Source organism: Caloenas nicobarica, chromosome Z (genome assembly GCF_036013445.1).
Source record: "Caloenas nicobarica isolate bCalNic1 chromosome Z, bCalNic1.hap1, whole genome shotgun sequence".
In the NCBI taxonomy this organism is placed as follows: domain Eukaryota; kingdom Metazoa; phylum Chordata; class Aves; order Columbiformes; family Columbidae; genus Caloenas; species Caloenas nicobarica.
In genome coordinates this window covers 16815725-16837636 of record NC_088284.1, presented here as the reverse complement: position 1 = coordinate 16837636, position 21912 = coordinate 16815725, and the positions used below count along the sequence as shown (strand labels likewise).

Genomic DNA, 21912 nt, shown 5'->3' with positions numbered 1-21912 from the left:
AACATTTTCAAACACAGAATTCTAATGGCCATTTTTACAGGGCTTTTGTTGTGTGTTTTTTCTTTTTTTCTTTCTTTCAACACAGTATTGCCAGACAAATGTCTAAACAAGTACTTAACTACTTAACATTGGAAAAGTAATTTTTTTTTTTTAATAGATTTTCTTCCCTTGACTTCAGCAACTATTCTATCTTCATTCTCTACCTTTTCAGGCTTTGCTTTAACCAGAAGTTCCTCTATGCCTCTTTGATTAAATTTAGGTAGCATTTTTTCCTTATTTACGATCATAATGAAAAATAATATTCAGTTGAAGTATTGATATTGTAGCATTGTTACTCTTCATGCTTTTTAGCATACCCTGCAGGTCTAACAGCAGACAAGAAAAAATATCTTCCTGGACCAGCCTACCAACTTATGTAGAAATGTGTTCTTAACTATGTTCACAAGCAGCCAAATCAGAAAAGTCAAATTAAGTATTTTTTCCTGCATTACGGACAAGATCTTCTCTGCTAGTTTGCACAGGCAAACCAGAAATTTCTTCCTTAATGGAAAAGATAATTACTAAATAAACCTCTTCCATATATGAAAAGATTAACAGATGCAAAGGATGCATCTAGTATCCTGCATAAATTAGGATCTTGATGATATCCTCCAGCAGTGTCTTCTGATTTACCTGTTTAGCAAGCAGCACTTCACCAGCTGAAAAGACACATACTTAGGAGGAACTTCTATGACAAAACATCATTCCCTTATCTGCCGGGATCATTGAAGGAAAATCCTGTATGTGACCATTTCTCAGAACCAGGCCTAGCATGCTCAAAGTGCAAGCAGTTCATGAATAGCCACAGGCTGTATGGATTTAGCTTACATCTTCCACACGTGGTGCACACCGCAGAGATGTTTTCTTTTTAGGATTTCATGACTGCTCACTTCTCACACTGAAGTAAAATATGCACTCTTCAAAAATTACATTGAATATCCAGCAGTTTACATTTTGTTCATGGGTATCAGGCACATACACAAGACAGCAACATGTATGAACCAACTGTCTTAGAAGCCAGTTCTTCATAAGATCTTTAAGGTTATTCAAATATAACTGTTTGATGTTTTTAACAGACAAGCAATTTTTCTAAGAAATTCTCAAGTGACAATTTGGCAAAATGTTTGTAATCTACAGCTTCCTCAGATGCCCTCAAAACTTTAGCTTCTCCTTCTCTTCTACAAGAAAGTGTAGATGCTAAAATTAAACTCAGATTCTAGCAATCCAACAAGGCTAGTGAACCCACTATATACGCAAGAACTCTTAAGTATGGCCTTTATTCTTGCATATTGTAGTCACAGTAAGGAGCCACCTGATCAGTTACCTCCATTGACTTGGGTGACAGAAGACAAGTGCAGCTATTAAGGTCCAAATAATTCATATCATGATCAGTAGCTTAAACTACAACTAAGAACAACAAATCTTTCTCACACAGAGATATGCAGTTTTAGAACGGTGTAATATAACAAAACCCAGCTATTTTTAAAGGACAAAACTGTCTAACTTCCAGCATGTATTTCACAAAATAGGATGCCTGGCTAAGCAAAAGATGTCACTCTTTATCAAGATTCCTGTTGTCCTTTAGTCTTTTCATCCATTTCCCCTCCGTCAGTCACCTCTCCTGCATTACTGGCTATTCTTCTGTCTTCCAGGGTTATTAAGTGTTGATAAACTCAATAGAAGGAATCCAAGTTTTACATATTCTAAAACACCAAGATAAGCTTATTACTTACTCAAATTCTGTGGCATAATATTTGAAGAAACCTATTAGCAAATCCCCAAGGCTTGATCCATTTTTTGACAGGTAAGGTGGAATGGTAGTAGGAATTCGATGAACAAGATGTAAATGCATAGTAGGATCAAAGGATTCCTGTCAAAATAAAAATCAGAAAGTATACATATACACATATATATACACACGCACACAAGAGTCTTAATCTAGGTCCATATATTTTCACAATTCAACTGTCTGTCATTTGCTTATTAGAAGTTCAAGGACAACTTAACAAGGAAAGGACTCTATTTCTCTTGTGCTCCTCTGTTGGATATTATTAGATTGGTGCAAAAGGAGCTGCGGTTTTTGCATTGTTTAAATTTGCCGATTGATATTAGAATACATTCTTAAATAAATGTGGTTATGTTATACATAATTTTGTGTTTTTCTCACTTTGTTTTTTTGCTACTGACTTATTACTTGCTGTTTATTTTATATTTATTTTAGACTATGGAAATGATGTTAGACAAAAGCAAATCCCAGTGATTTTTCTTATTCAAGTTCAAAATGGGTCATAAAGCAGCAGAGATGACTTGCAACATCAACGATGCATTTGATCCAGGAACTGCTAAGGAACATACAGTGCAGTGGTGGTTCAAGAAATTTTGCAAAGGAGATGAGAGCCTTGAAGATGAGGAGCATAGTGGTGGCCATCAGATGTTGACAATGACCAACTGAGAGCAATCATCACAGCTGATCCTCTTACAACTGCAAAAGAAGTTATCAAAGAATCCAACGTCGACCATTCTATGGTCGTTTGGCATTTGAAGCAAATTGGAAAGGTGAAAAAGCTCAATAAGTGGGTGCCTTATGAGCTGACGGAAAAAATCACATCAATTGTAACTTTGAAGTGTTGTCTTCTCTTATTCTATGCAACAACAACGAACCAATTCTCAACTGGATTGTGACGGGTGCCGAAAAGTGGATTTTATACAACAACCAGCAAGGACCAGCTCCGTGGCTGGATCAAGAAGAACCTCCAAAGGACTCCCCAAAGCCCAACTTGCACCAAAAAAAGGTCACGGTCACTGTTTGGTTATCTGCTGCCAGTCTGATCCATTACAACTTTCTGAATCTTGCCAAAACCATTCCGTCTGAGAAGTCTGCTCAGCAAATTGATGAGCTGCACCGAAAACTGCAATGCCTGCAGCCAGCATTGGTCAACAGAAAGGGCCCAATTCTTCTCCACGACAACACTCAACCGCACGTCATACAACCAGGGCTTCCAAAGTTGAACAAATTGGGCTACGAAGTTTTGCCTCGTCCACCACATTCCCCTGACCTCTCACCAACCGACTACCGCTTCTTCAAGCATCTCGACCACTTTTTGCAGGGAAAACACTTCCATAACCAGCAGGATGCTGGAAATGCTTTGCAAGAGCTCATCAAATCCCAAAGCACAGATTTTTATGCTACAGGAATAAACAAACTTATTTTTCGTTTACAAAAATGCGTTGACTATAATGGTTCCTATTTTGATTAATAAATATGTGCTTGAGTCTAGTTATAATGGTTTAAAATTCATGGTCCAAAACTGCAATTACTTCTGTACCAACCTAATAGTTACTCCCCCCGAACTCAGGAAGAATCATCTTGCAACGGGAGCACCTGAGACAATCCCTTGCCTTCTGTTTGCTAAAGAATTTTAACACGGGAGAATCTTTGAACTGGACTTGGCGTTTACATGCCAGTAAAAACACATGAGCAGCAGCTAAGGTAGCCTGCACTGAGCTGGCTGCAGTTGAACTGAGATAGGGTAGGTGAAGCTAATACTGTTACTCCCAAGTTCCCATAACGGTGGTACAGAAACACTCAAGCCGACAGGAGAGCCTGACTTTTTTCCCCACGGCACAGAGTTAAACTTGCATGTGAAACTAGCTCTAATATGAACCACCATCCTCCTCCATCATGGGGAAGATTTAATGAAAACTTCCGTTTAAGGTCATTTCTGAACAAAGCAATCACTCAGTGTCCATTGAACAAGAGATCAGACCAGCCACAGGATACCTAGACTCGTTTTTCTGCTATGCCACAGACAACCCACAAAAATCCATTAGCTGCCACCTGCCTCCATTCACCTATTGTAAAACAGGGATAACAGTACTCTTCTTCCTGCCAGAGGGACTGGAGGAATACCTAGATAAACAGGACAAGGTACAGATTACAGATTCAGCATATAAGGGAGATTGGTAATAAAACAGAATTACAAAGCATCCTTCAAACTAGCCTAGTTTCAAGTAGGCCTTCCCTGTAAGCTTTCCCTTTTAACTTGCCCTAAAAGACAATAAATTCAGCTTCATCTAAAAGTAGTCCCTAATCTGCTTGCTGTGTCTTTGCCTCATGCCATCTTAAGAAATGGAAATGAAATTCAGGATCTGATTGAGCAAGCAAACATAAATGAGCTATCCATTATTTCAAAACATCCGAGAAAAAGGGAGCCCAAACTCTTTTTTTCCTTTTTTCCTAGATCTCTGATCTTTACCTTGGTTGGCTGATTTCTCAAGGAAACACTAGCATTCAGTAACATGCTTCATGTTCAAGCTACATAACACACATATTTTCACTCCACCTTACACACTGGAAAGGAAAAAAAAGTGCACATCAAAAAAATCTTTACATTTTAGTATCTTGATGTGTAATGAGTTTAACTCTGTATAAGATTCTTCCTTAAAAATAGTTTACAGTAGTTAACATCAGTATAGTATCTTGACATTTCTGATAGATATCTATATTCACATACATAAATTTCCCTTCCCCAGTCTTACAAACGAACATTTAACTCATGTTTATGCTTTTAAAAAGTGCAACTCGAAGGGTGAAGCAAATTGTGTCTGTCCAAAGACTGACTCCCATGCATGAAGAAGCTACAGTAAGCACCATCTCAGCTTCTGTCCTATCTCTTTGCAAGATGTGCCTGCTCGTAAGCTGACGTAGCAGAAAACAAAAATGTGCTCCTGCTAGAGTCCACAGAAGTTGACAATCCAGAGCACTAATGGAGATACCCCTCCTCTACCTGGATTTAAGCTAATATGCCAAGCTGCTCTGGAACACTGGAGGCTCGGGCATACCTTCCCTTCTGACTCCTAGCTGCAACAATGCTGAACTCTAGCGAACACACAGACTAAACGAACAGAAGCCATAATGGTGTAAGCCACCACAGGTTCTCCAGGGTTCTTCTCTAAAAGTCTTGACTCGGAGGTAGGTTCTATATAGACTTTAAAACTGATAAAGGCATTTCGTGGGCTACTCTCAACTAGTCCATCTGGCTGAGTGGGTCAGGAAGCCCCAGAACGCAACTTCATATATGATACGCTCCAATACTCCCTCTAATCTAGTGGCTGGAAAATGCGTGAGCCCAGTGCCAGCTGGAGACACCCCCACAGCAACAGAATGTACAGGTGGGCAGATCTTGTGGCTTTCCAGGACTTCTCAGCCTTCACATCTGCAGTAGGGATACACTGAGCCACAGAATCTGCCTTTTGTTTCTCACTCAAGGTAAGCATGTCTCTTTTGCACAGCAACTACAATTTAAAACAAGCAGTTTCCTTCAAAGCACAGAAGTATTTTCAGGCTGCTGGAAGAGCTGAAAATCTGATTTGGAAAAATCAGATGGTAAGTAGGGTGTGGTTTGTTTCAGAAGGGGAGAAGCAGTATTTATGTGCATTATTAGGATGGAGACACAGCTTTGACCAGCTACAACCACAAGAAAAATACATGGTTTATTTGGATACTGATGTTTGCCTGTCCTTTGTAATGACTACTGCAAGCTGCAAGACCAGAGTTGTTTTAGTGTATTTCTCTTTTCTTTTTCGCAGTATCAGTATTCAGAAATTGTAACTTCCACGCTTTTAAAACAATTATATTCTTAATGGAGACAGCATACCAAAAATACATTTGCAAATTTCTAGCATAGTTTTGTTTTAGTATCTTAATGCATAGTTTTGATTTGGTCTTATAGTAAGCATGTATAAAATTTTATTTTATTAACTATCCTAGAGCATTTAGTCCAGCCTCCAAAGGCAAGATAAATAACAAACAACAAAAAAAAATCTACATTGAAACAAGGTAAAAAAAAAAACCTGTTATCTTACAGCAGTGTTCTAGAAACAGAGGAACCTGCAGGCGATTTACCGCTTTCACAGCACATAAGATGAAAGCTTGTATTTAGTAGAAATTCATTGGATTTTTCAGCATATAGTATTGTATACTTTTGTTTTAATCATTTCAGCTATTAATATTTTTATAGTGCTCTGAAGGCATTTACACAGTTCAAACACTACAAATATAAATGTTTGTATTATTATTATAAAGGAGTCAAAAGTTACTGATTCTTAGTTGTTTTCTTTAAATTACATGCTGCATAAAACTTAAAATACTACAGCATATGAGCTGTATGCAAATATAATTAGCAAATTTAGTAATTAAAAAACCCCATCAGACAAAGGTAAGTGTAGAGGAATTAAAAACCGCTCCAAATGCTTTTCAGTACTAACAATGAAGAGATCAGAAGGTATGTAGTACAGTAAAAAAAAAAAAACAAACAGAGGAAGAAATAAAGACCACAAATATTTAGCACAGATATACCTAAGCAGGTTTACAAAATAGAAAAAACCTGTGGTCGACCATAGCTCAAAGCTTTCTTCTGTATCTTAATTATCTTAATTACCCCAAATGGCCGACACCAGAGTATTTTCTCCCTCATGTACAGTATCATCAAATATTCCCATTTCACCATCACAGGAAATATATGCAAAAGAAAGAATGGCTTTCTGATATTACCTCAGCACAATTACCAGCAACAGTAGAAAAAAAAGCTATATACATAGACAGGGACACTAAACTACAGCAGCTATGAATAAAGAAAAATTTTACAAGGACATGTGAGAGGAAAGGTAAAGACGAAAGAACTGAGGAATTTCTGTAAATAAGTTCTAGCACAGAACTATTCAGCAACAGCTCTTTTTGTCCCCAGATAAATATTTAGGAGTGTAGCTCTTATACTTGATCTAAGGAAGATTACCTAGAAATAACTCATCACAGCCCTAATTCTGCAGAGGATCAAAACCTACCAATTTACAGAGTTCTTAGATCTGGAATATTGAGTCCAGTTCTGGGCCCCTCAGTTCCAGAAGGACAGGGAACTGCTGGAGAGAGTCCAGCACAGGGCCACAAAGATGATGGAGTGGAGCATTTCCCTTATGAGGAAAGGCTGAGGGAGCTGGGTCTCTTTAGCTTGGAGAAGAGGAGACTGAGGGGTGACCTCATTCATGTTTATAAATATGTAAAGGGTGAGTGTCAGGAGGATGGAGCCAGGCTCTTCTCAGTGACAACCAACGGTAAGTCAAAGTGTAATGGGTTCAAACTGGAACACAAGAGGTTCCACTTAAATTTGAGAAGAAACTTCTTCTCGGTGAGGGTGACAGACACTGGACCAGGCTGCCCAGGGAGGTTCTGGAGTCTCCTTCTCTGGAGACATTCAAAACCCGCCTGGACAGCTTTCTGAGTAACCTCATCTGGGTGTTCCTGCTCCGGCCGGGGGATTGAACTGGATGATCTTTTGAGGTCCCTTCCAATCCCTGACATTCTGTGATTCTTTGGAACTAACCAAGTATGATCTGGACATAACAGCAAAATCCCAAAAAGGCATTTCCTTGTTGGATTGAAGCACAATTTTGTGAGGACTGAAAAGTCTCCTTAGTAAACATATATCATTCACAATCTGCACCCAGAAATACCAGGCAACTCAACAGCTGTGGGAAGGTGTGGAATTCCTAAACACCACAGCTAAGTGGAAAAAAAAACACTTAAACTACTGAACGTATTAAGAAGTAAGAATCAAAAAGTTACTGATGACGGAGACATTTTCAGGCCAGTATAGGGAAGAATTAGGTCAGCAGCTCTCATTAGCATTCATTTCCAAATGTGTGTGAAATCTTGTCATGTGTAACAATCTGTTCTCACTAAAGAAATTATCAAAAGCAGCAAATAACCTTTTTCACACTTTTGTTTAGTGTATCAATGACCAGGCTTACAGACTGTGTTTAATTTAATCCATTAGAGATATTTAACTATTAATATATTTTAGATAAGCAGCTTCATACACATACATGATGTAGTAAATTCATAAGAAACACTTACTGGGTAATTTTTTTGGAGGGATGGAAGGACAGGTTCAGGTAGAGCTATAAAAAAAAAAGTTTACAGTTGCTGTGATTTACATAGTTCACAGGAAACAATATGATATCAACTACACCAAAGGGCTGGACTGAAATTCCATCTTAAAAACGCCTATCAAGAGCTTAACTTTCATGCATTTTGTAAAATAAAAGTTATTCTGCAAATCTTTCTATTACGATATTTTGTATATAGCAGTATAAGGAGTTAATTAAGTTAAAGCAAGCTGTTACTAAGACACTGCTATTTTTAGAAGACATTAAATTCTACAGCAGCTGAGTAAGGCTTGACTTTTAAAATTCATGTTAATGCATAGCTACAAGAAACTCACCTAGATTCCCTAAAGGAAAAATCAGAGCTTCGTTCATTTTTTTTTTTCCTACATCTAATATAATATGATTCTATCACAGCATAGGAAGCCTCTGATACTACAAAAGTGCACATTCTTCGGCTGAAAAGTATTACATACTGAGTCTCCAAAAGTTATTTAAAAACAAAATCCCCAACACACTTAGTAGGCATTGCCAGCAAAATCCCCATAACACACATAAATATAGTCTAATGCTGTTAAATGGTCTACTAAATGGCAAGCAGGTCATAAAGATTGCGCAGACATCAACAAGACCAACAAACACAAAATGAATTACACAATTCTAACTTTTATTGAAGTAATGGATGGTGAGAGCATCTATTGCACAATACAAATAACAGGGGAAAAAACTTATCTCCCAGACTAGGTAGTCCTACAGACAGAAAAATAAAAAAAATCCCCAAATATTCACATCCCACTCAAGCCTTAGACCTGCTACAGAACTTTTGGAGCACTCCTCATACTAGAAATTTAACATGTCTTCAGCATGTCTTTTTAAACAACTGGTCTACATCATTCACTGGGGAGAATGATAATTTAGTTCAGCACACAGGACTTTGACTTGGGACTTAATTCACCCTTCAGGCAAGGTCTCACAGGGGAATAGATGTTACAGAATCCTTCTTCCATAGGGACTAAGAATCAGAACACCAGACTTCTCAGAACACGCTTGGGATATCTTCAAAGAGTATACTACATTAACTAGCAGGACTGCCAAAAATATCACCACAGCTGCTTTAATAATAATTTTATTTTGTTTGTGGGTGTTTAGAAATATGCAAGAGCATCTTATTTCTGCAGCATCTTGGATAATTTCCAATTCTCTGCCACAATAAAACAAAAGGCAGTAAAATCTGAGCAGTATGAGATAAAGATATTTCATCTACATCTGTATGCTAAACTAAGAGGATGGAGTCAACGTGAAGAGTTACCCTTAACCACTAGGATTCGCCATGTGAGTTTAACTTTTCTTATTGTACAAGATAGTTGGACCTGTTACCTGGAGGAAAGTTAATGTACAAGACACTAATATATCTACTAAATAAACTCAAGCCACTCTAACCTGAGTTTCGAAGACATCTACATAAGAATATGGAACAGGGTTAAGTAGTAAAGAAAATAAATTCGACTACTGAAGACAGGGACACTATTTACTGCAAAATAAAGCTTTTATTCTTATTTTTTCCCTCCCCTGTAACATCACCAAGAGCTCTATTAGAAATTCTATGACTAGGACACAAACTACTTTCAGTAGCATCGCATGCATGTAGCAGAAGTGGGGGAAAAAAGATAAAATCTGCATGAATAAAACATCAGAATCTAAACAGCTGGTGCTAGATACAAGTCCAGAGCCACACTTCAGCATTTTTTAGCAGAAAAGACTGATGAAGCACAGGTAAAGTGCTCCTCTTTGGTCCGTAATCTGCCAGTCCTTCCCAGGCAGACGACTGATCACAGTTTTTCAGGAAAAGGATTATTTTAACTTTTTTTTCCCCCCCTTTCCCTACACAGCTGAGGCAGCTGCCACAGATGACTAGAGCAAATGCCCTCGTGCTTGCAGGGTTGTTAACATTCTGGCAAGTGTACACATTCACAGTTCCTTGTAACTCCTACTCTCTTCCCTTTCACACAGGCTGCCCAGGGAGGTTGTGGAGTCTTCTTCTCTGGAGATATTCGAAACCCGCCTGGACGCCTTCCTGTGTAACCTCACTTAAGTGTTCCTGCTCTGGCAGGGGGATTGGACTAGATGATCTTTTGAGCTCCCTTCCAATCCCTAACATTCTGTGATTCTGTGTGATTCTGTGATACTCCCATGCACAGCTCAGTAACTGGCTATCCATGACTCCGCACCATATCCAATACAAGTCTCCGGAGTAACTGCGATACAATGAAAATAGATTTGGAGAATAAATTTCCAAGTGAAAAGGTTTGTTTCCATTAAAAGTGTAGCACTAACTATGAAATGCTTACCGAGTCACTGTTATGATGGTCACTAATTGCTAGACCACGTAAAGATACTTTACCTACTCTCCCTGCTTGTGCTTCTCCTTTGCACAGCCATCTTCACACCCAGTAGTTCCCAGCATTTTCAATCTTTTATCTAATAATCACTTTGGGATTTTTAAGTTGATTGTCATTTAATCTTCTCCAAATCAATATTTTTTGATTTTTTTTTTCTTATGGGTACTAAGGATCTACGTTGAAGTACTCAGTCACCTACAGGACGGCTTCAAAGCCATAATAACAGACTTGGCCACGTTTTCTTTTCTTTCCACAGAAATAACAAAATCTATGGAATTCCACCACAGCAGATGTAGCAAAAAAACCAACCAACCAACCAAACCACAAACTAACAAACATAGTCAACAGATTAACTAGCTTATGTCCTACTACCCTTGTGATTGGTACATCAATCACAAGCACACAGTACGGGCAAATGAAGTAATTCAGCCAGCTAGATCCCAAATACACGAAACACCCTCCTAGGGACTCTACTACAGAGAGTGTTCAGCTGAAAGAAAGCCACCAGCTTGAGTCAACTATCACAAAAAGCTTTCGACCCTAGGACAGAGTGGGTGTAGCATGAGCTTGAAACTAGTAAATAGTTGGCTACCCGCTCCACAGCGAGTATCTATGTGCCAGGCCAAACAAGTTGTCAGGAGCTAAACATTGTTTCTACCCCATGTAAAAAAACAAACAAACCAACAAACAAAAAAACCACCTACACAAACTGACAAAGGGGAAAAGTCTAAAATGAGAGCCTACACAATTTGTCCATAGATATGATCATAAACATTAAGAATGTGCTGTCATTAAAACAACATGAACAAGAATAATCAGCACGTTACAAAAAAATTAAAACAAATATGTAGCATGAATACAAGCAGCAAAATCTACAGTTTATAGATGAACTAACATGCTACTCCATGAGATGCATACTTCAGGAGTTCCTTGCCTTCCTTTCTGAAGCCACTTATCTCCCAATAATTAACCAAGAAAATCATACTGAGCTAAATGATTTATTAAATGACGCCTTAAGTCTTAAGCAAGAATTGCAAACTACAAAAATCACAAATATGGACAATCTCTAACGAAAGAAATAATAGAGGGACAAGCTAACTTCAATCTATTCTTTGAAAACATTTCTGGACTGTATGGATTTCTTGAATTCTCAACAGGGATGCTTAGTTTCTCAGATAAAGCTCTCCAGCTCCATACAGATGTTCAGTGTTTCAATATATTGAAGTTACAAGGAAAGATTCTGCCACTGGCAGACAAATATCCCAACTTCTGATGGTCTTCAACATCTGTCACCTTACAGAAGACAGTAATCAGAGGAAAAACCTAACAACTTGGCAGTGCATTCTTGCATATACGTATCTGCCATGCTCAGTCCTTCACTCATCAGAAGACGGAACAACAACCCAATAGCATTTGTTGTCCCTTTGAATTTTCTTGGAAGTTCCTAAATTAAACAAACAAAAAAAACCCAACCAAGTAACAAACAAACAAACAAACAAAACCACTCAAATTGTTACGTATAGGTTTTCCTCTTTGTCAAAAGGCAGATTTGTGTTAACTAGACCTTGAGTTTATTTTATAGTTACACAGTGTCCTGCAGGTACATTGTTTTTAAAATCTTTTTAAAGCTGGTAACTTTGCCTCCAGAGAAGAGGTCCACTTGTCAAAGAAAAAAGCAGCAGTAAGGAAATGGAGTAAAACTGCTTATTTTCAGATATTTCTGTGTGGAAGATATTTCCTTCTGGTGATTAATTTTATGAAAGAGGAAAACTACACAAATATGAACTTAAAAAGGACGGTTTCAACATGTAAAAAAAATACTCACTCTGTAAATAGTGCAAAACCATCAACACAAGACTGTAGCTGCTTAAAGTACCACGGCTGGCATCATTTATGTCATGAAATCTCGCCCACTTCTTAATAACAAGTACTAGTGGACGAACTCGATTCTCAACTGCAAGTAAAATAAATACATATTTAAAAAAAACCAAAACGAAGACATTAATTGGACAATCAATCAACATTTGTTCCTACTTGATCAGCATGTTAATCTTGTATTCCAAGGTTACCTTTTGCAAACATTTTATAGAATTTACCTAATTATGCTATGACTACTGTCCATCTTATAAAACACAGGAAAAAAATATTTTCATTTGAAAACATAGTCTTTTGAGTAGTAAGATCCACAGATACACAAGGGGTATGCCAGCTAACTTGCAGATAAGACAAAACTGGATGCATCAGTCAATGTAGCAATGCCACATTCTACTTTTAAGTTCTCTCCAGTTCATTGTACTATTTTTCCCTGAATTAACTTACTGCCTGGACAGTATTTATTTAGGTTATATAAACTTTGAGTGCAGGGAAAAGAATTCTTCTGGTTGGAGGACACAGAGTTCATTCTTAAGATTTCCACAGGATCCATGAAAGCAGTGAGCCCTATATACAAACATTAATTTAAAATTTGCCTTGTCCTCAATAGCTTTTTCTGTAGATGAGATGTTAGATCCAATAACTCATTAAATCATGACATGCTTTTCATGAGGAAAGACATAGATACAGTCATATTCCAGGTATGATGATCTGAATTTCTGTGGAATACAGATAGCCTTCTAATTAAGACAGCAATGTGTTTTATGGAGATGGCACTCACTACCAACTAGTAGGGATCTTACAGCATATTTAATTTATTATTTACATATGTGGAAGCAGATCATCAGCTCTGTCAAGTGCCTCATGATGGCTTTACTATGCCTTCTATGTTTTGGAGTATCTTGTCTAACCTGGTATTGTGCAGAGTTTTGTATTCTGCACATCTGAACAGGAGTGTATCAATAGATAATCACTTCATCCAGGAACACAGACATTCTGTAACAGTACCAGCTGGGGTGCTCTCTCTTATTCTGAAAATCCTAACAAGCATGTGATTATCTCACAGCCTTCTCCACAGTGGTTCAGCACACATGCCCCTGCAAGTGAGACTCTTATTCTTAGAATGAATGTCCTAGATCTGGAAGACCACATAGAAACAACAAAACTCCTTACCTTAGAAACAACAACACTACCTTAACTAGTAAAGCTAACTTCTACTGATAACTTCCTACTCTAAATAGAACAGAATTTCTGTATGCAAGAACTGAAGGTGATAAAGGAATAACTGACAATGGCTTAGAAGAATTAGCCTCAGGTCCACTCCTTCTATATTTATCTGCCAAAGGACATTGTGATGCTAAATTAGAAAAGCTTAGTTAGCGCTGTTCTTATTACTTTCCCTTCAAAAGTCTGTTTCGCAATATCTTCCTAAAATGCAAATTCCTGAGGAGACATAAACCAGTTCTGTTTTGGGGTTAGCATAAAAACTGAAGCAGTATTTTGGATTTTCCAAGGAAAGACTCTCCAGTAGCATACAGACACAGCTAACTATCAGCCACACATACCTATTGGGAGCCAGAAGGAAATAAAAGAAACTGGAGGCTATACCACCAGATAATCATTAGTATAATGATCTTGTTATCTGCAGAATACTGAAGCAGCCCTTGAAGTAGATATGTGGACCTTAATATGAATAATCTTTATCTTCTGAATATTCTAATTTTCAGTTGAAAACATACCTAGCTGATATATCAACTCTCTCCATATATTTAGAGCAAGCAACAAGAAGTTATCTTACAGCTATCTAATGCAGCTAATTAGGTAATTATATATAGTAACCTAACATATTCAACTAATTTTTAATAATCAATACCAACATAAAAAAATTAAAAAGAAAAGTTTATAGAAATAAGAAAATACAAAAAACTTACTGTATGCATAGGTTCTCAGAAGGAATGTATTTCTTATTCCTACAACATTGTTTACATTCAAGTCAAACTCCACACAGCTATTGGGGAAAAGAAAAGAAAACTAATCAAGCGTCATGGTATTCAATTTCAGAATATTACCGACTTAGTGACAGAGGTGGAAAAAATGTAACTTTAAGATAATACTCTAGAAACTTTCATGAAACAGATTTTTGATGCTGTGATTTCTACTCTGGTTTTGTTTCTAGCACTTGAATTCCCTATAGACTTGAATTCAGTTTCTATAAAAATATAAACTTATTGTTTTACATAAAGAATACATGTACATCCAAATTCAGACCTTAGGACAACTTATATCATATAACTTTTGGATTCTTAACAAATCTGCCTCTCAACTAGACTTGCACTACATTATTTACTACAGACAACTTTCGATGCCAGGGAGGATTCTCTGAGGTATTAGTTTAGGAAATCATGCAAATGAACTGATAAAGAGAACTGGAAGAGGTCAAAAGATAAAAATGTCTTTTCTGCAATGTTGGTCAGAGACAACCAGCAAGCACTTTGAAATGAAAACTGTTTATTAGTAAACCGAGCATGTTTTGTGATAAAACAGCTTTAATAAACTGTTTCATGCTGCTAATGGCAAATAAGAACAAGGCAAACCAGCACTACCCACTTCACTTAGATCATGTGCCCCTGAAGTTTGAATTTCATACTGCATACAGAGCTTAACTACTCACAGTACTCAAAAGACGATATTAAATTCTTAGTCTTAGTCAATAAGCTACAGCAACACTGTAACTCACAACAAAAAGAGTCTATTATTGAGAAAGAATTAGCTATCTGCAATGTACAGCTACTTCCATTTAATATATCCAAGTCTCATTCACATAGCATTTGTTTGCCTGAATATTCCTTTGGATTTTCTTCAACTATTAAGGCAACCATGGAGCTGGAATTTATTTAACTGGATGAAACAAATTGATTTGATGCCTACAAGAGGTTTTTGACATCATTAACTACATTAAAATATTCTTTGCATCAAAAATATTACATAGTTTAAAACCTGAATTTATAAACCATGACTTTTTAGATGTTTTAAGGGCATAGTATCTAATAGTACAGGAAATAAACAATCTTGAGCTACTGCTTGACAGTTGTAAAGATTAGCATAAACACCAGTAAGAGCAAGTATAATAATTGGAATTACACATGCAGCCTGACACATTTCTTTATCTCCAACTGACAAGACTACTATTTACCAGATTGAGCAGATTATTTACTGATTAAGTAAGTTCTATTGTAATTATTTTGTACTTTAATATGCACTTTTAATAGATATTGCAGTTATGGCAAGTGAAAAAGTTTTTGTACTTTGGGACTCAAGTTCTACCCAAAGCACTAAAGGAGAGGAAGAGAGTTAACTGCACACCAAATGTAGCAAAAGACGAAGCTTTTGCATACAGAAGTCTCATTAATAAATCAAAGGCTTGTCTGGTAGCAGAGCCACCATTAGAATTATTTCCAGGGAAAGACTACAAGAATGAAAAATAGATAAGTCCTTAAATGCAATGGATCTTCCCTTACCCTTACAGCACTAAAAAATCCTTTAAGATTAAAAAGGAAGACAAACACACACTGAATGCGCTGTCATTCACCAAAACAAGTGGGAACTGGCAATTTTGGGGTATATATGGACCACTGACAACACACTGGAATCCACATGTAGAGATAGCACCCATTGAATTCTACCATCTTCTCCCAAGAACCGGGTATCAAGAAAACGGCCTTTCACAGGAAATCTGTCGTGTTTAGTTTCTGGCTTTGGCTAAAACAAGGCTAGTTCCCTGGGTACAGAATATCCAGTCAATTTTTCAAGACCTCTGTTGAATGTTCATGTATGAACCTAGGAAAGACAGAGGCCAGTAAGAGACTGGAAACAGAGAAGTGCTTAACTAGAAAGATGAAATATGGGTGGACATGACAGGTTATATAAGAGAAAAATAACTGGAAAGAGAAAATTACAAAAAAAACCCCCACAACACAACAAACCCAACACAACAACCAACCAAAACCCAAACAAACAAAAAACCACCAACCCAAATTCACGTCATTCCCACACCCTAGCTCCCTTCCAAAAAAACCCCACATGAAACCAGATGGCAAACAGTATTGTTTTTTTTCTCCAAAAAAAAAAAACGTAATGGGCAGCTTCTAGTCTAAGAAGATTACACTTTGATTTAGTAGGAAGTAAAGAATTCTTTAAATCCTGTCTGTATGGTATATTAATATCACTATGTTTTTGCAAGTGACCGTAGCGTGGACTATAAATACCCACAAAGAGACTCCAGTCTTCTGACATAATCACTTTCAAACTTAAGTTTTAAAAGTTTATTTTCTGATTTTAAATTGGAAAATAAAATTGCTATAATTCCACAATTTATTCAATATTTGTACCAGGAATTTACCACTTGGTGTATCTATGAAAAAAATAGCATTGTTACATGTATCTAAGCCATGTAACACACATTTCAGCTTGAGAAGTTTAATACTTTCAGAAAGCATGGGAGAAACAACCTTCTGTACTGTTAGAGGACAAAGTTACTACATAAGAATATATTCTGATTTTTAAAAGGTAGGCAAATATACAGAAGTACATATGGGATTAAGCGTAAATGAAAAAGAAGTATAAAGCAAAAATTCTAATAAGTGTTATATAATCTCAGATGCAAGAAAAATGGGTATTTATTAGTTCAAAGTGTAAACATTACAGATTCAGTTTTATTGCAGCAGGGTTTCTGCCCTGATAAATCCATGTTGTGATAAAATCATATTGACATATGCTTTTATAAAGAAAGGACAGAGAAGTGGGTTTGTTTGCTTTTAAAAGACACAGTTGCAAAGTTTTAGAAGCTTATAGGCAGGATAAGATATTTAGATACAAGAAAGTTGTTCAGAGTCCTGTTCACAAAGAATAGTCAAACTATGTTATTACATGAAGGCGATACGCTAAATCATACAAAATTTAAGCCCACAAATATAGAAAGATTCAAACATTACTCAGACTTCCAACCAATTGGAGTGCTTTGCACATTTTTTTCCCCCATCAGAGGCTTTTATCACACACAATAGGATATACATTTTTCTTTGTCCTAGTACCTCCCTCGTTATTCATTTTCATGTCTTCATAATGAAGGTTTAATGAACACAATAACATACAACACATCCACTTCTAATTACTTCCTCCTTCTAAGAAAGGAAATGCCACAGTGTTAGGTACTAATTTTATGAATAGAACATGCTACACTCCATTAAACACAAAATACCTCCCTAGAAGACAGAAGAATATGCTCTTCTAAAATGAAGAAAATTTTTTAATTAAGAAAACAATGTCATCACAAGAAAAAGTTTGATTTAGCTTCTTGTGATGCTTCAAGGTTAGTAAAACAAGGTTATTTTTCACAACAGCTTTTTTCTCACCGTTGTTTTCCTGTCATGAACCATTTGTAAACTGGAGTCCGCTGTGTGCAAATAACCCATAAAATACATGATGTACTACTACTAATTCACATCACAGAAACTAAACAGCATCCCAACCACAAGAGGTGTTTCAGGCTATCAAGGAAGTAAGCTGACTGACACTGTATGCCAGCTGTACAAATCTGCAATAGGACTATAGTACAAGACAAACAAAGCGTGAGTTTGGTGGGACTGTTTATAAGAACAGTACATATATAGAGTACTTTCTCATGTCAGAGTCTAAAAAATGATGCTGAACAGAATACTTGCCTGACTTTATCCCTGAACTTCACTATTGGCACTTTTGCTCGAATCAGCTGAGGTCGCTGAATGTAGCTTGCTGAAACAGAGAAAAATATGCAATTAGGTATCATGTAAGATGCTGATCTTAAAAAAGGATCCCAAAGTGGAGTCAAAATGACTGATTCATAGCAAATAGTAGCTTATTAAATTTAGCAAAAATATTCTCAGAAGCGTTGTACTAAACTAACCTTTAGCAACTGTAGCAAAAACACAATCTAGGAAAGTGTGTGGGGGAAAAAATGCATTAAACATTAGAGGAAAACAGTAGTGGAAGATTTTTCTGTGGCAAGTATATTCGAGAAGTTTGAACATAAGGAATGCAGTTCTACAATGCTTTCACTGAGCAGTAAGTATAATAGAAATTCTGAATAATTATAATTAAAGTTCAAAAAGAAGACAGCAAGAACACATCCATGCAGGATGGCCAGACACTAAGCAAGCACCACGTTGTAGTAACAGGCACATGATCAGCTGCATACTTTTGAATCAAGTCTAGTTTGATTACAGTTGAAATTAGGCATTTTACTGATCAAAATATATTAACGTATCTTCCCTATGCATTGTTTACACTTAAAATTTCCTTTAAAAGGTGTTTATTTGACTGATTAAGTAAATACCAAGGAATATAAGAGGTTCCGCTTAAATATGAGAAGAAACTTCTTCACAGTGAGGGTGACAGACACTGGATCAGGCTGCCCAGGGAGGTTGTGGAGTCTCGTCCTCTGGAGACATTCAAAACCCGCCTGGACACCTTCCTGTGTAACCTCATCTGGGTGTTCCTGCTCCAGCAAGGGGATTGGACTAGATGATCTTCCGAGGCCCTTTCCAATCCCTGACATTCTGTGATTCTGTGAACACATTTCCTGTTCAATTGTTACTGAAAACAGGACACTACTTTCCATCAAATATGGGATAAGCTTTATCTGCCATTTGCTTTAGCACTGACAGGACATGCAATAAATATACAGTCACAGGACTGCACCTCAGATGATTATCCACACAGTATAGATACCCAGGCTCAATGCCAGACCATCCAAACCCAAACATACTAACTTCTGCCAGCCTCATACAGTGTCACCAAATGCATCTTTGCACTTAGCTCCCCAAAACGGCTGCATCTGTCATTATCTGTGATTTCCCTATTTGTGATGATATCTCAGGGTATATTTAGTAGTTGCCCATAATCCTAAATTATAAACGTGCCCAAGAAAGTAATAGAAAAGACAAACAAAAGCAGAGCCACAGGTTACGTGACATGAATTTGGGCAAAAAGAACTACTTTGGTAATTGCCTCCATTCCAAGAACTAGGACAATTTGAATTTGCCCATATGTAACATACATTTTCCCCGTCTTTCTATGAATTATCCTCAAATTAGCATAAATAAGTATGACAAAGCTAGAAGGAAAACATACAAAAAAATAACCTTTAATAAAAGCTGATCTTCACTTTTTTGGGGAGGAAAAAAAGGAGGTTTTTCTATCAGTTCGTATAGCAACTTTGATTAAAGAGTGTCATTGCATTCGGATGACAACTTCAGTTTTGGTAGAACCCTACTGTGCAACATACCACTAAAACGAATTTTACTCTTTTTTTTTTCTTTTAAGCCTTTCTGGAAGTGTTTTATGGATATGCATGTTTAGACAGATGTGATCTTAGGTAATCAGGTAATCCTTTACCTGGATTTTAATGCATAGTATGATCCTAAGCAACACACAGACTGGCACTCAAAAAAAGAGATAATATTATTAATTTACTAATTTTAAAGGAAGAATCTCACAGAACTCCAATCCACATTCACTGAATGTACAGTCTAGTACAACTTACACAGGCATCCCCTCTTTCCAACTGCATCTGCATACACATCCAAGCATCTCCCCTCCAACATCCCAGAACATTCTCAAAGTGAAGCTATAAAGTGTGTAGAGCTCTCTGCCTCCTTTCCTTCTACTACCAAATTTAAGACAAAGATGCTCAATGCATTAGCACATGGCAGACAGCAGTTGGTATCTATCTGCATGCCATAACAACTCTGCTTTCCTCATTATGACCTTTCTCAAGCACTCTTCAGAAGTTAACTGAACTCATTCTAGTGGCAACCTATTTCCAAACGCACCCTTGTCTTCAAATGCCTCCCAACACTTGATGGATGCTTGTGCCAAATTAGTTGGCTAAGAAAAAAAAAAAATATAAATCCCACAACATAATCCCCATCTGTTTCCCATCGTGAAAGAAAGCAAAGAGGATGTTAGAAGGCAGTAACTTGCTGCTGGTACCTGCTTTCTTGGCTCACACTGATGACACTGTTAGCAGAATCTCTATTGCACGTTAGCTTGTCATACATAGAATGGAAGAAACAGACACAGGATGTGGAATTCCAAAATACATACAGGTTGAGTAAGTGCCTTAGTAAACTGACTATCTGACCTTGAAGCTATGACCAGAGGGGCTACACCAAAATACATGTGAAGAATTCCACATAGCTGCTCCACAGTTTTGGGCACATCTATGCAAAAAGTCACAAATGCCACTTCAGCTGTAGTGAAAAAGAATATAAGCACTTCAAAGAAGACTAAGCACTAAGCACAAAGAAGACTAAGCACTAAGCACAAAGAAGACTAAGCACTAAGCACAAAGAAGACTAAGCACTAAGCATAAATATTCATGCTGAATTTCAGATTAAAAAGTTTAAGCATCTCTTTTATTTTACAGAATAAAAGATAAAGCAATTGTACAAAATATTAATCCCAAACACAGTTGTATGGGAATGTAGCGGAAGATTTGGCGAGGAGGTTAGTTAAATGTAAATACGCTCAAGTGACTTGCACCTGTCTGTAGAAAAAGCACATGCATCACACTAATAGTTTTACTGACCTTGTATGCTTGATGAGTAGAACCTCTGTGTTAGATAACATAGGCCTGTGAGAAACTCCAGGCACCTTAACACTATGTCTGAGATTCCTGCTTTGTTGTGAGAAAGAGCGGGAGGCTGCACCTGCCTGAAGCCTTGAAATACAGGCGAGCTCAGCAGGCCCAGTGATCTTCCAGTAGGGCTGAACTTACCAGTGCCTGCATCCCTGTTTGTGTCACCTCTGCCTGGGAGCTCAGGTGCTACTTCGGAGATCCCCCAGTAGAGAGGTAACTAAAATGAAACTTGCTCTTTGCAATGCATTCGTGGCCTCTGGCTCTTCTTGCGACCTGCCTGCATATGTGTACACAACAGTATATGCCAAAAAGATCTTTAGTATCCTTCACATATAGCCTGCTCCCATTGATAGGGTTGTACTACAGAAAGAAACTGGGTGACACAGAAATCTGAATCCAGAGTCATGAAGAACCTAGGAGGGTACAACCCAGCACAGGATGAATTGCTGATGTCTGGAATTCACTCACCTCCCTGCATAGTCCTTAAAGATCATTCATTTGATTTCAAGTTTACTTGCTTGTCCTAGCTCCACATTCCTGACTATGCAACCATAAGGCAAATTCCTCTCTGATATCCTAGTCTCAACACTACTGTACCTCTTTGTACAACTAAGAGAAAACAAGCTCTTTGTTATTTATTCAGATAGTGAACACCAGTCAACCCAGTACTGCTAAATTGTTTTTTCCAAATGAATCCTGCCTAGACAAATCTGAAGAGAGTAATCAGTTTGACACTTACTCTCAGTGGTTTGGATTATACTCTGTCCAATACGTTTTAACAGTTATCATCCCAAATTCATGTTTCACATTTCTAAAAGACATTGGCTTGAGCATACAGTTCTGGGAATGTTGGCCAATATTGTAAGAAATAGATATGTGCATGTATCTGAGTAAATTAATTGAAGAGTTACACATACTCTTCTAGTCTTTGAAACAGAAGATGCGTTACTGCTATCCTGACATCTTTCTACTCTAGGAGAAACA

The 21912-nt window shown here is 37.3% G+C and overlaps 1 protein-coding gene across 3 annotated transcripts in view; it reads right to left on the bottom strand.

The window, feature by feature from the left end:
* TENT2 (terminal nucleotidyltransferase 2) overlaps positions 1 to 21912 on the bottom strand; it is a 46722-nt gene that overhangs the window by 12405 nt on the left and 12405 nt on the right. For all 3 annotated transcript variants that reach the window (XM_065655799.1, XM_065655800.1, XM_065655802.1), the window contains 5 exons: positions 17972 to 18041; positions 14183 to 14259; positions 12205 to 12333; positions 7952 to 7995; positions 1773 to 1909 (listed from right to left, as the gene is read on the bottom strand). In XM_065655799.1, coding sequence (XP_065511871.1) covers positions 1773 to 1909; positions 7952 to 7995; positions 12205 to 12333; positions 14183 to 14259; positions 17972 to 18041 — 457 coding nt within the window. The remainder of the gene's footprint in view (positions 1 to 1772; positions 1910 to 7951; positions 7996 to 12204; positions 12334 to 14182; positions 14260 to 17971; positions 18042 to 21912) is intronic.